General features: G+C 38.0%; 1 protein-coding gene across 3 annotated transcripts in view; it reads left to right on the forward strand.

The window, feature by feature from the left end:
• The first annotated feature begins 11347 nt into the window (after nucleotides 1-11347).
• Nucleotides 11348-15536, forward strand: part of LOC117524858 (rho GTPase-activating protein 6-like) — a 43713-nt gene continuing 39524 nt past the window's right edge. For 2 of the 3 annotated variants that reach the window (XM_034186671.1, XM_034186672.1), the window contains exon 1: nucleotides 11384-11650. In XM_034186671.1, coding sequence (XP_034042562.1) covers nucleotides 11504-11650 — 147 coding nt within the window. In that variant the 5' untranslated portion in view covers nucleotides 11384-11503. Of the gene's footprint in view, nucleotides 11651-15536 lie in introns of all 3 variants that reach the window. The other variant, XM_034186673.1, reaches the window with a different exon arrangement.

The raw sequence follows: 15536 nt of genomic DNA on the forward strand, positions 1-15536 counted from the left end.
AGGGCCGCAGACAGTTTGTGAGACGACCCCCAAACTCTGAATTCAAGCCACAGTTCACAGTGAAGACAGTGAAGCATGGTGATGCAAGCATCATGATATGGGCATGTTTCTCCTACTATGGTGTTGGGCCTATATATCGCATACCAGGTATCATGGATCAGTTTGGATGTGTCAAAATACTTCTTTATAGTCACATAGCACTACTATTATTCTGAACACTATTATACCGTTCTTTTGCTTATCATGCTACACAGACAAACCTTTACACATACCGGTTCAGATATACAATGTGAGCATTCACTGCATATAAATGTCAAATGCAATTTTTTCCACCAGTCACATAACTTTACTGATCCATGCTCAGGGCAGCGGCCCACCCTTCTGGGGGCAGGTCGAGTGTAGGCGGAAGACGTAGGGAGAGCACTGGGTGAGGGCAGCTTGCAAGCTGTTGTAGCAACTCTCTGTTCAGTGAAGGCATATTTTAATATGAAATCTAAAATTGAAGTCCGTTTCCTGTCAGTCTTTGAGTCTTCTGAGTTTGCACCCCACATTAAGGTGGGAAAACCTCCAACAGAACCCCAAGCAGCTTGTGAGTGATACTTTGTGCTTGTCCCACATTTTTACTCACTGTGGACTCACTTTTCACTGCACCTGCAAGTCCTGCATCTCTATGGAAACAACACAAACCTGATTATATGTAGAAAGAGCTCAACGATGACATTTGTCTTTATTTTGCTACAGAGAAATATTGTTTTGTGAATTATTTTGTTCCAGCTGATTGCTTTCTGCTCTCTTTGTTCGAGGTGCTGTTGAAGAAGCTGATTGACATCATTGATGGCTGCAGTGGAGAAGAGGAGTACTACAGGTTTTCCACCACCAGTCAGTCTCCTCTGTCTCAGTGCAGCGCAGAACTTAAGACTGGGTTCACCTTTATTGCATTGTGGATAATAGACACTCTTCATGGGTCCAGAAATTTTGTGGCTTCTTTGCTGGACGTGATGGTCACTGTAACCAAGAGGACTGTATTTTATTTATTTTCAATGTTTTCATGTTGATGTTAACCTTTCCATTATGATGTGTGCTGCTGCCTTTCTTGGCCAGGTCACCCTTGTAAAAGAGGTTTCGATTTAAATGGGGGTTTTTTTCTGCCTGGTTATATAAAGGTTATTATCATCCATCCATCCATCTTCTACCGCTTAGTCCAATTAAGGGTCGCGGGGGGTTGGAGCCTATCCCAGCAGCCATAGGGCGCGAGGCGGGGTACACCCAGGACAGGACGCCAGTCTGTCGCAGGGCCACAAACAGACAAACCCACACACACACCTAAGGACAATTTTAAAGATTCCAATCCACCTAACCTGCATGTCTTTGGGTGTGGGAGGAAACCGGAGCACCCGGAGGAAACCCACGCAAGCACGGGGAGAACATGCAAACTCCACACAGAAAGGCCACGGGAATTGAACCCACGACCTTCTCGCTGTGAGACAACAGTGTTAACCACTAATCCACCGTGCTGCCTGCCCACAGTCCCTTCAGGCAGAATTTTGTGTGGAGAAATATATATATTTCTCCATGCGAAATTACATATATACACTCAACAAAAATATAAACGCAACACTTTTGGTTTTGCTCCCATTTTGTATGAGATAAACTCAAAGATCTAAAACTTTTTCCACATACACAATATCACCATTTCCCTCAAATATTGTTCACAAACCAGTCTAAATCTGTGATAGAGAGCACTTCTCCTTTGCTGAGATAATCCATCCCACCTCACAGGTGTGCCATACCAAGATCCTGATTAGACACCATGATTAGTGCACAGGTGTGCCTTAGAATGCCCACAATAAAAGGCCACTCTGAAAGGTGCAGTTTTGTTTTATTGGGGGGGATACCAGTCAGTATCTGGTGTGACCACCATTTGCCTCATGCAGTGCAACACATCTCCTTCGCATAGAGTTGATCAAGTTGTCAATTGTGGCCTGTGGAATGTTGGTCCACTCCTCTTCAATGGCTGTGCGAAGTTGCTGGATATTGGCAGGAACTGGTACACGCTGTCGTATACGCCGGTCCAGAGCATCCCAAACATGCTCAATGGGTGACATGTCCGGTGAGTATGCCAGCCATGCAAGAACTGGGACATTTTCAGCTTCCAAGAATTGTGTACAGATCCTTGCAACATGGGGCCGTGCATTATCCTGCTGCAACATGAGGTGATGTTCTTGGATGTATGGCACAACAATGGGCCTCAGGATCTCGTCACGGTATCTCTGTGCATTCAAAATGCCATCAATAAAATGCACCTGTGTTCTTCGTCCATAACAGACGCCTGCCCATACCATAACCCCACCGCCACCATGGGCCACTCAATCCACAACATTGACATCAGAAAACCGCTCTCCCACACGACGCCACACACGCTGTCTGCCATCTGCCCTGGACAGTGTGAACCGGGATTCATCCGTGAAGAGAACACCTCTCCAACGTGCCAAACGCCAGCGAATGTGAGCATTTGTCCACTCAAGTCGGTTACGACGATGAACTGGAGTCAGGTCGAGACCCTGATGAGGACGACGAGCATGCAGATGAGCTTCCCTGAGACGGTTTCTGACAGTTTGTGCAGAAATTCTTTGGTTATGCAAACCGATTGTTTCAGCAGTTGTCCGAGTGGCTGGTCTCAGACGATCTTGGAGGTGAACATGCTGGATTTGGAGGTCCTGGGCTGGTGTGGTTACACGTGGTCTGCGGTTGTGAGGCTGGTTGGATGTACTGCCAAATTCTCTGAAACGCCTTTGGAGACGGCTTATGGTAGAGAAATGAACATTCAATACACGAGCAACAGCTCTGGTTGACATTCCTGCCGTCAGCATGCCAATTGCACGCTCCCTCAAATCTTGCGACATCTGTGGCATTGTGCTGTGTGATAAAACTGCACCTTTCAGAGTGGCCTTTTATTGTGGGCAGTCTAAGGCACACCTGTGCACTAATCATGGTGTCTAATCAGCATCTTGATATGGCACACCTGTGAGGTGGGATGGATTATCTCAGCAAAGGAGAAGTGCTCACTATCACAGATTTAGACTGGTTTGTGAACAATATTTGAGGGAAATGGTGATATCGTGTATGTGGAAAAAGTTTTAGATCTTTGAGTTCATCTCATACAAAATGGTAGCAAAACCAAAAGTGCTGCGTTTATATTTTTGTTGAGTGTGTATATATATATATATATATATATATATATATATATATATATATATATTTATGAAGCTGAAAAACATTTTTGCAAGTACCAACAGGTGTTGCCAATAATGGAGAAGAACACACACACACACACACACACACAGAGTGTGCATGTATAAAACACACAGTGATTAAAAAAAATTTCAGGGTGATCAAAATGTGTTTCAAAAGTATTTTAATTTTTTTTCTTCAATTGCTTTAACATTGAAAAAAAATGTTTTCTATTGATGTCATTCTTTATTGTTGTGACATTATGATGTCAGAAAGGTGTGATGTAATTTAAAGCCTGACTTCTGACCACCCACTTCTGTCACTTCATTATTACCATAACAGATGTATGTTCTCCAAATGCCCCCTTACTAATTAATGTACTATATTGATTACCAGCTGGCTGTCAGTAAGAGAACAAACCAACAAGATATACTACTGCCACCTGGTGGTCGGTTGAAGCTATGCCAGCTTACGTAAGACTTCTCTTAATTTCTAATTAAGTTCACTCCTGATGTTGTGAATGAAAATGTGGTTTTCTGGTGAAATAATATTGAGAAAATATACACATTAGCCTCATTTGTGGAGAGGACTGTAGAATGTGGGTGAAGAGACTTTTGCTTTCATCTCGCATCCCCTTCAGAATGCAACGGCACTCAGAGAACTCTCACTTAAATCATCCGAAACCCTCAGTGAGACATCCTTCCAACGCATTTGTTTCCTATATGTCTCGGAAAAGACTTATTGTGGTCTAAAGAACAAGTATTATTCATATACATCTTCTTCTAGCGTCACTCACACAGTCTTTGAGTGAAAAATGTGGCTTTCCAGCGCAAATATCTCAAGCCAAAGCAATTCCTTTTTGGAAGGCATTCCAAAATCTGGCCTACTCACAGAACCCGTGAGCCAAGCTGTATCTCTTGTGTTGTGCCAAGTTATACATCGTAAGCTCCCTAGGCTGCCCTTATCCCACTAAAAAATGACATAAAGGGAAGTCCGATGAGAAAGTGCAAAGAATTCTTCCCTGAACTGTGCAAAATAAGTGGATCAAACGTAACGCGGCGCTCTTATCGCCACTTCCCCTGTCCGTTTGGTGGATTCTGGTATCTGATGAAGCCTTATCGTGGCCGTACAGTGCTGGTTCACATGTCATGTTATCACACAGGTCTCTTCCCTGGAGCTCCCACAGGAAGATTCTGGTCCCATGGCACTACAAGCCCAAATATCTCAACTATGGGGGAGAAAAAAGAAGCGAAAAGTTGTAGGAAGGACTTATCCCACGTATGTCACAAGAACAAGCAGCACAGGCAAATTTAAATGATAATTTCATCTCTAATTCAACATAATTTAGACAATACTAGCCCACAAAAAACAGATAACACCATATGAATGCTGGAAATGCCTTCTAAATCAGTTTTCATTGTCCTTTAAGTGTATTATTCTGACTGTACTTGCACTTCTAATTTTGACTACCTGGGAGCAGATAAAATTCTCACGGCCCCCCTATGATCTTTGGTGCCCCCCAGAGGATGGCTGGGACCCAAGGTTTGGAACCAGGGTTTTGAGATAACTTGATTTCTATACATTTTTAAGGTTTATGGTTGAAGGTGTATTTCATCACTTGGAGACCTACAGAGGAAAATCAACAGTGCCAGTGTTAAATTAACACTGGCAGTGTTAGTTTTACACTGGTGATTTTACTGTGTAGGACAATGTGCACTGATGAAAACACGAATATAAAGTTTATAGATCTTTCTTTCAGGGTTGCTTTAATGCCTCATATCACTGAATCAGCTCTCACACTGTTTCAACATTTTATTTGCCTTTTGGGCTAATACACTGGCTAGTCAATCAGAGTTCATTTAACACGTTGGTGTTGGTTTAACACTTGCCTTTTTGACGTGATATGCAACATTTCAACATAAACTACTTTCAAACACCGAAGTTGCACTGCTAAGTTTCGTTGCTAGTGTCGTCTCTCAAAATTTTCTATCGTTTGGAAGACAAAAAGACATCAGCTTACTCACGTCTTGACTGCCAACACAGCTGTATGAACGGGACTTGCTAACTGTAACGATTTAAAGAACTGTTGATTAGTAAACAACTGTTTTACAACAAGTATCAAAACAAAATAAATTGGTTTTGAAGCTGTTAATGGCTTATTTACATTTATTGAACTTCTAGTTTTCCTTGATGTCAATGCTCTGAATTTGAAACTTCAACCCACTTTTACAAATTCATAGTGCAATTGCTTAAATAACTGGGTGCACCCCAAAACAAACATTTTGAATTGCAAAATATTTGCTATCATATATATGAAGTCAATCAACTGCAAAATATTAAAATACACTGCCACCAAAACACTACTAAACTAGAGTGCCAAGGGCCTTGTCGGTTACCGGCTCAACCGGGAGGCGGTTCATCCAGGCCCGAGGCATCGGTGGCGGCGATACATCCAGGCCCGAGGCGTCGGCTACATCCGAGGCTAACAGTGGCTACATCCGGGGCTGGCGGCGGTGGCAACCGAGGCTGGCGGCGGTAACATCTGAGGCCGCCTACGGCTACATTCCTGGCTGATGGCGGCTACATCCGTGGCTAGCAGCGGCTACGACCGAGGCTGGGGGCGCCTGTGAACGAGGTTGGCAACGGGGAGGGTTGGTGTGCGGTGACCGGACCTGTGGTGATGGAGGTTACGGGTGAAAATTGTTTTTTGCAATTAACAGTGGCCATACTAAGCCACGATAGTTAACATGGCACCACCCAAGAAAACGGAGAAACTTGAGGAAAATATAGAGGAGATAAAGACCTCAATAAACCAGATATTAAAAGACATGCCTAATTTAGACAAGCTGACGGTGGAGATTAAAGAACTCCAAAAACTGGTTAAAGAGAAGGACAAGATCCTTAAGAAACTTGAACAACGTGTAGATGAACTTGAACAATTCACTAGAAAAAATGATGTTATAATATCTGGACTAGAAACAAGGCATCGGACATATGCAAGGGTGGTGGATTCTGGTGGAACCAGTGGGGAGAATGTACCACCTGAAGAACGACAATCATTGGAACAGCAAGTTACAAACTTTTTATATCAAAATGGTGTTGACATCCATCAAGACACAATATCAGACTGCTATACTGTTCCAACTAAAGATAGAAAAAATAAACTGTCTAACATTGTTATACGATTTACAAGCAGAAAATATAAAAATGAAGTATTAAGACAGGCAAAGAATTTGAAAGGAACAAGTGTCTATATAAATGAGCATTTAACAAAAAAAAAAATGCAGATATTGCTAGGGAAGCAAGACTATTAAAAAAACAGAAGCACATTGTTGCTACATGGGTCTGGAATTGTAGAGTGTGGATTAGAGTAAAAGAAGGAACAAATGGTATACAAATCAAAAACATGGAGGACCTTACGAAATACAGACCTGAATAGACAATCAAATATGACGTCTGTTGGTAATTGGACCAACAACAAAAAAATCTGATCAAACATGGAAATAGATGATAAAATATATGACATAGACACTAATATTGCTGAAAGTATATTTGACTTAAAAACGATTGGTTTTGAGTATTATACGGTAGAACAGCTAAATAGTGAAAAAATTGCAGAAGATACCCTGTCACTCTTACATATAAACAGTCGAAGCTTGTATTGTAAAATGTCGCAAATAAAAGATTATTTAAATCAGTTTAAAAATAGATTTAGTATTGTTGCAATCACTGAATCTTGGCTTAATGATGATCTCATGGCTGATGTTCAAATGGAGGGATATGAGCTGTATTTTGTGAACAGAAGAGATAAAAGGGGCGGTGGTGTTGCTCTGTACATAAAGGCAGATCTGATATGTACAATTGTAGAAGAAATGACTGTGGATGACATCATAGAAATTGTAACAGTGGAACTTGTACATGAAACATCTAAAAATATTTTAATCAGTTGTGTATACAGAGCACCAGACACTTGTGTTGTGAAATTTACAGATAGAATAATAGAGTTATTCCATCAAATTAAAAACAAAATGCTTTTTATATGTGGAGACTTTAACATTAACATAGAGAGCTCCAGTTGCCAAAGAATAAGTGATTTTGTGAATTCAATGTATAGTTTGGGGTTATTCCACTTGATAACAAAACCAACCAGAATCACATCGCAAAGTGCAACGGTAATCGACAATATATTTACAAATAGAACAGATGAAATTATCAGGAATGGGATCTTGATGACAGATGTTAGTGATCATTTACCAGTCTTTTCAATATTTAAATATAAAAATAGGTACAAGAAAAAAAACTGTTATAAACTTTAAAAGAGATAAGTCAGTAAAAGCCTTAGAGGCATTAAAATATGATCTTAAAAATCAAAATTGGGAAGAAGTTTATGTCAGTGATGTTAATGTAGCATATAACTCATTTATGAAAATATTAATGAAATCATATAATAAAAACTGTAAATTAATAGAAATTAGTAAGAAAAGAGTAAATAAACCATGGCTGACAAAGGGAATAAAAAATGCTTGTGCAAAGAAAAACTATTTATACAGGTGCTTTTTAAAAATGCAAACAAAGGAAACAGAACACAGATACAAAAAATATAAAAATAAACTATTGACAATAATTAGGAAACAAAAAAAAAAGATTATTATAGTGAACAATTAAGAGTAAAGATAATATGAGGGCAACATGGGGAATTATAAAAAGTGTGATTGAAAGTGATGGAATGAAAGCAACTTTTTCAAATTACTTTGTCAAAGAAAATAAAGAGATATATGACATAAAAGAAGTGGCAAATGGGTTTAATGATTATTTTTCAAATGTAGGATCAAGTCTGGTGGGAAATAAACCAATAGTAGAAGATACATTACATACACTTGTAAATACGGTCAATAGTATTTTCCTGGACAATGTGGAAAAAGATGAAATAAGAAATATTGTAAAAAAAAACTGTGTAAGCAAAAGATCAACTGACCATGAAGATTTAGACATGATGACTGTAAAAAGTATAATAGAAACTGTTATTGAACCATTTACTTATATTTGCAATCTGTCTCTGTCAACAGGGATTTTTCCAGATGAAATGAAAATTGCCAAGGTAGTCCCATTATATAAAATGGAGACAAACATAAATTCTCTAATTACAGGCCAGTATCATTGCTTCCACAGTTTTCTAAAATTATGGAAAAAGTTTTTGTGACAAGGTTGGATAAATTCACTGAGAAACATCATATTTTAAATAATGCTCAGTATGGATTCAGAACAAAACATTCGACAGCTATGGCAATTATGGAATTAATAGAGAAAATATCAACAACAATAGAAAATAAGGATTATTTTGTAAGTATTTTTATTGACTTGAAAAAAGCTTTTGATGTTATTGACCACTCAAGATTGCTTCACAAGTTACAACAATATGGAATAAGAGGTATTGCACATCAGTGGGTAAAAAGCTACTTAGAAAACAGTTTGTTCAGATAAATAATATCAAATCAGAATTGTGTAATATTGCTTATGGAGTACCACAAGGATCAGTACTTGGACCCAAACTGTTTATTTTGTATATCAATTATTTTGTGAATGTATCTAATGTGCTTGGTAGCATTTTATTTGCTGATGATACAACGCTGTTTTACTCTGGATCAGATATACAGGAAGTAGCACAAGTGATAAAAACAGAATTGGAAAAGGTTAAGCATTGGTTTGATATAAACAGACTGTCACTAAATATTAATAAGACAAATTTCATATTGGTTAATGACAGAGCAAAAAAAAAAATAACGTGTCATTACAAATAGATGGAATGGATATACAAAGGGTAAAAGAAATGAAATTTTTAGGAGTCATAATTGATGAAGATCTTACATGGAAGTCACACATAAATTACATAAAAGGAAAAATAGCGAAAGCCATTGCTGTTTTGCATAAAGTAAAATATTCATTAAATAGTTATGGTTTATTAACATTGTACACTTCATTGATTTTCCCATATTTAACTTATATTTAACTTAGAAATCTGGGGATCAACATATACAACTTATATACAACCTTTGTTTATTCTGCAGAAAAGGGCTTTAAGGGTGATTAGCAACAGTGGTTTTAGAGATCCATTTAATCCATTGTTCATTAAGTACAGGGTACTTAAATTTTGTGATTTGGTCGATTTGAAAATATTACAAACAGTGTACCAAGCAAATAAAAATACTTTACCAACAAACATTCAAAATATGTTTGAGAAAAGAGTAAGTAGTTATAAACTGAAAGGAATAGAAGTCTTTAGAAAACCAAGATACAGAACCAGAGTAAAAGAACGGAGTATTGCAGTAAATGGTGTAAAATTATGGAACAATCTCAGCAAAGAAATTAAAGAATTAAGGTCGCTTAATTTATTTAAAAAACGTATTAAACTAGATGTATTAAGTAAGTTTGAAACTATAAAATAAGTTAGTGGGCTGTAAGGAAGTAAAAAAAAAAAAATGTAATTTGTTAATAATGTATAAAATGTTTTAAGTTTAAAAATGTAACCTGTCAGAGATGTAATCTATTTAATAATGGCCATAATTATGAAATAAGTCAGTGGTATGTGACAAGTTTAAAGAAATACAATCTGTTAAATAATGTTGAAAAATGACGCTGGATATTGAAAGATTGTATTGTAAAAAGGGGCAGAAAATATAAGACTTGTTCTTCTCTCTGCTCCTTTTCATTCTGGTAATGGAGATGCTTTATTTCTGCTTTTCTGTTTTTTTTTTTTTTTTCTTTTAAATGAATGAAATAAATAAATAAATGAAATGAAATGAAATTAAAGCCCAAGGCAAAATGGCCATTTCTGCCGCCATTTCCAAACAAACAAATCTAGGCAAATAATTTTGGGGCTGGAACAATGTCAATAATACAATAACATGCTTTTGGAGGGCAGTATGCATTTTCAGAGGCTCGACGTCCATGCCCAGTCGCCCAAAATGACAGATATTCGCCCTCGTCTAATTCGGGCGAATATCTGTCTTGCGGGCGACGGCATGGACGGAGGGGACTCAGAAAATGCATACCGCACGACAAATGCAATTATCAGTTACTGAGATACACAACACGTAACGTGTACATAAAAAGTTGGCTCACTTTAACTTTTGTCGTGTCGGCTGGCGCGTGCTGCTCTCCAAATTCGGCAGTGCGTCCTCATCAAGCTGACTGCTTTGGCTGCTGTTCATTGTCGTATACTATCCATGAGAAAATCATCTGTAATATCCATATTGGGACCAACACACACTTCTCGCCTTTTTATGTTTTCCTCTGCGGACAGTTCTTGGGCTGCGCGCTGTGACGTCATTTGTTTACGAAGAGCGGGCGGGTATAGCCAGGTAGCGTCGACGTAAATCTACGCTACCGGACTAGCAACGTCTCGGTAAAGTGATAATAATGACCAATATTGTGCCCTTGTTAAATTAAAAGGAACGTTATCTGACAGTCTTTGAGAAAATTGCATCCGAATACCAAAATTGTCTGTTTTCGGAAAAAAATAAAGAATCTGTGACTATAATTTTGTTGACATGATATATGTCAATGAAATGAAATGGAGCAGACTGACTCCAGATATGTACTTTTATTTAATTGTTTAGTGTTTGTTTTTTGTGAAGTGCGCTCAGTACATGTACTCGGGACAGGTGCACCATCTGGTGTTCAAGAGATGAAACTTCAGTCACTGGTTCAGTCCGCTCCATTTCGTTACATTTTACCCCCATTTCGTGAATATCAGTCCCATTTTCTCTCCATGTCGCTAAAAAAATTAAATAAAAGTAATTATTAATCAGATTTGGAGTCAGCCTAGGTCAGTTTGGTCCAGTTCGTTACATTTGACCCCATTTCGCTCATTTCGTATTTTAGTATAGCTGTGGGGTTGCTAAAGGTTTCTGTGCGAAATGCGGTTTCAGAATGCTAGTTAGCTGTCGAAATTAGTTTTCAGCGTTAACATGAGTTTAATATACGACGTTAAGCACCATTTGGTGGTAGTTTAGGAAAGAAATGGAGAGAACTTTCTTTCCCGCTTGTCTTTTCTAAATATAGAATGTGCGACGTCATTCCCGCACAGCAAAATTAACCAAGTCTTCCGTGGGTATGAGCTAGCGTGGTCCTGTTGGCTTTTATTTTATGTTTTATTATATCGAAGTGGAGTGGAGTAAGACTCCTCGGAGGAGGAGGAGGAGGAGAAGGTACACAGGAGACCTGCTGCTGTCAAACGGTCCCCTTCAGTCTGTACGTGCTCTGCAGAGAAGACATGTCCGCCCAGGGTTTGTTCAGCAGCGTTTTTTCGTGCTCTCCAAGCCCCAAAAGTGTGTCCAAACGGGCACTGAGGCAGACCAAGAGCTTGGACCCTGCGCTGATGCGACATTATGGAATCGAAAGTCAAGGGACGTCGTACAAGGTCAGTGACCTGTGAAGAGACTGCGTGTCCTTCCTTTTGTCAGCTGTCACACATCATCGATAAGACTCACCGTGAAGAGAAATCTGCTCAAAACGCGTCTGGGAATGAGTGAATCTGTTTGTCCATATTTATTTTCACTCTTCAAATTTAGGAAGTGGTTGTAATTCCCACATGGATGATGTCACGCAGAGCATTTTCTGTTACACCTTCAAAACGCCACATATTTGTAGGGGAGACCGGGACAGTCGTAACTATTTTGCTTCAGCTCCTGAAACCTTTTATTAGAGCTGTCATATATGTCCCAAAGTACCCACCTGTTTCAGCACATATCGTGATTGCATATTTACCAATTTGATGTCAGAAACAATGTTAGAGCCTATATTGAAGTAAGGATTCACTTTATATTTGGTGTTAAACACATTTTAATAAATCAAATAGGTTAAAAAAAAATGCATGTGTGCTTAACAATAAAATATGTTACAACAAATGCTACAAATACTGATATTTTCTTCATGTTGTGTTCTGTTAGCTATAATTTTTACATTTAATTTCAGTAATCACATGGGTCTGTGTGGTCTTACTTTAAAAAGACGCAAGAAATTTTATTACATTTAACTTGATTCATCTTCTGTTGGTGGGAAAAATGTCTTTGTGTTAAATCACAAATCAGATGCAGTTTGATTTGTTTTTCCCACAGACATCACATCTGCTAGTCCATGTAACGTATTTTCTAGAGTATAAGTCGCACTGGAGTATAAATCATACCTTTTTTTCTGTGTTATCGGCACTTTAATTTGGGATTTTTCTGTGTTGTTGTAATGTATTTTTATTAATTGCCATTTATTTTTTATTATTAGTTTTATTTTGTTCAGTGGTTTGATTCCTGTAAAAGTCTAATATAAATACTCATTATGATAATGGACAGTTTTCAAGTTGCACCGCCATCTTGAAGCCGAGATTTCCGGTTAGGGAGGCTCTCACTCGCGTGTTCGGCATCATTAGAAACAACAGCTTGTTATGACGCCTCATAGAGCGGCTAACCAATCGGATGTTATGACACATTACGAAGCGGCTAACCAATTGGTTGTTATGACGCCTCACTGAGCAACTAACCAGTCGGATGTTATGACGCATTACGGAGCGGCTTACAGATCGGTTGTTATAACGCCTCATGGAGCTGCTAACCAATCGAAGTTGAACGCTGGTTAAACGGTGTCTCCAAAAGTCAGCGTAAGTCCATATTTCTTGTTTCGTTTTGGATTCAGTGTCCTTTGTTAATGCCATGTGACCGGGGCTTTACATTTGTTGCTAGGAAAGTTCAGCGACCCAAATACCAACATTCTGGGCACAAGTTGCAGGACTTCCCAAACTAGTAAAAAAAAAAAAGCTGTGACTTATATTTTGCAAACTACAGTAATTTAAAATTAATATTTTTCACAAATATGATATAATATGGACATGAACTGGGTGTCTGTTGTAGGTTTTTCAAAAGTGTTGCAGCTAGCTACAAGAAAACCACCAAAAATACACCAGAAATTATTTGACACTGGCATTTGATATAAATTCTTTCTTTTTAAATTTGCTGTTGTCAAAAAAAAACAAAAAAAAAACTACCCACTTGCAATTAACACTGCAGCAAGTTCATATGATACCATTCTAAATTGTGCTAAATCAACTCCATCGTAATGTTGAATCAGATTGATTGTTAATGTTGGTCATCTTAATTTTGCACTTAAATTAACACTTTAATAAAGTGAATTTGACACTGTTTTAAATGTACCATATGCACTCGCTGCATTGTTAATTACCCTCATAACATCTGAACTTGAACAGGAAGTTTTTTTTGGAACAAACAAGGTTATTATATATGATTATTTTCCCTTTTCTTTTATCCAGCTATAGTACCTGCATGAATCTGAACAAGGGGGTGTGTACAGTACTGATCACATGACCGGCTCACTCTTGATTGGTGGTACAGGTGCTGTCTCATGTTGCCTTGTGTTACACCTGCTCCCTGTCTCCCCTTCTTGTAGTCACTTCATAAAATAGGAAGGAAACATTTTTCTTCTGTCTAATTTCCACCAATTACACAGCTAAAATAAACAGTTTTGTGTGGTTGGACTTTGAATAATAGTTGTGTTATTGTGACATTGAAAATGACTCGACACATTCCGTTTGCTGAAATGATGTCAGTGGAAGCCTTTGCTTGTTCCGACATGATTATTATCATTTTTTTTAATATAGGAGACTTTCACTTTATTCAGCAATAATTTAGATAACTTCAAAAAGCATACTTTCTCACATCATATCACTAAAGCATGAATCATTTGTGTATACATTGAAAATTAATAATGTGTAACTGTGACATTCCACTTGAAACATTTTTTATAAGGTTTGACATATAATTTGTTCCATGTGATTCCCCCCCCCCCCCCCCCCCCCACCTTGCATTCTCAGATTTTTAGTGTAAATCCATTTTCGTCCATGTCAAAATTCAGACTAAGAGTTTTTTGGGGAAAAAAGTTAAGTAGGAGCAAATAAAAACTTGGGTTCACTGAATAATTGACCAATCATAATCATAATCATCTGCATTCTTGCCTGTATGGTTTCTTAAATCTAACAAACTGGGGAATTCTGTTTTTGCTTTTGTTTTTTGATATATTTGCATGGCAACGCTGCTTTTTCTGGTTGTTTAATTAGAGGCAAAAAATTGTGTATCTTACAAATAACTGGATGCCAAAATAAAGTCCCCTGAAATACATGACATTTCCCACCTCCCTTTTTTGCTTGTTTTTCCAGGTTTTATGTTCATTCTTGAACTAACTGGGCTGTGCAGTAATTGACAAGTAATTTAAGGCATTTGTCAAATCAAAAAGACAGAATTTTCTGCTACAGATTTACAAATGTGAGTTTGTAAATCTGTAGCTTTTCTCTAAATTACATCAGCTATGAACTCAATCATAATTAATTTCTGACATTTTATAAAGCAAACAATTAATTGATTGCTCAAAAACAATCAATATATTAACTCCTTCTACAAATCATTAGTTAATTCCCATTAATAAAACAACATTATTGATTAACAGAATGACGTCTAACAACGTTACAAACATATTTCATTTCAAATTCATTTAATTCTTCTCTAAGAGATGACCTTTATGATATTTAATGAAGGTTGTGGCTGTGCTTAAGTTGGTCCTCATGGTAACCGTGTTTGTTTAATATAATGGAAATGTAATACAGACATGACATTATAATAGGATTGTAATGGGTGCCAGGTGTCTGGTGTCTCTTACAGCCATCAACAAGGTCCCAGATCCTGCTGCCAGATCCCCTAGAAATGTAATCACTATAAATCTGAATAAAGCTGAGGAGAGAACCCTGGCAGAGATGATATATTAATAGATTTATGACACTGGGGAGGACTTGCTCACTGGTCTACACTATTATGTTTAAATTACAGGGGTCGTGTTCTGTAAAATCTGCTTTGATCTGTCCTTTACAGTGAAATATGTTGGATTTTCATGTTAAACATCCTCCAGTTCCCACAATTTTTTGTCTGTCTGTGTAAAATACCCCCTGCTGTATGTAAAATCTAGGCCTGAAACAGGTATTTTTAGATTTCTCTGATATATGATACGGAAATCTGCTATGGGACTCCTGCTGGTTCTGTGAGACGCACCCACTTAGTTAACCTGGGTTCTGTGTGACGCACCCACACAATGTGTGGCAGAGATGCTGTCCAGATGTTCCATTGCTCCTGCTTCCCCTCTCTTTGGATGGAGGCGTGGCTATCAACATCTTCCCATTTAAAGCAACAGATACAAAAATTATTCATTGGTTATAAGGTTGAAAATGTTTATTTTCATGTGCATCGTCTCTGCAT

The sequence above is a fragment of the Thalassophryne amazonica genome, chromosome 14 (assembly GCF_902500255.1).
Source record: "Thalassophryne amazonica chromosome 14, fThaAma1.1, whole genome shotgun sequence".
Taxonomy (NCBI): domain Eukaryota; kingdom Metazoa; phylum Chordata; class Actinopteri; order Batrachoidiformes; family Batrachoididae; genus Thalassophryne; species Thalassophryne amazonica.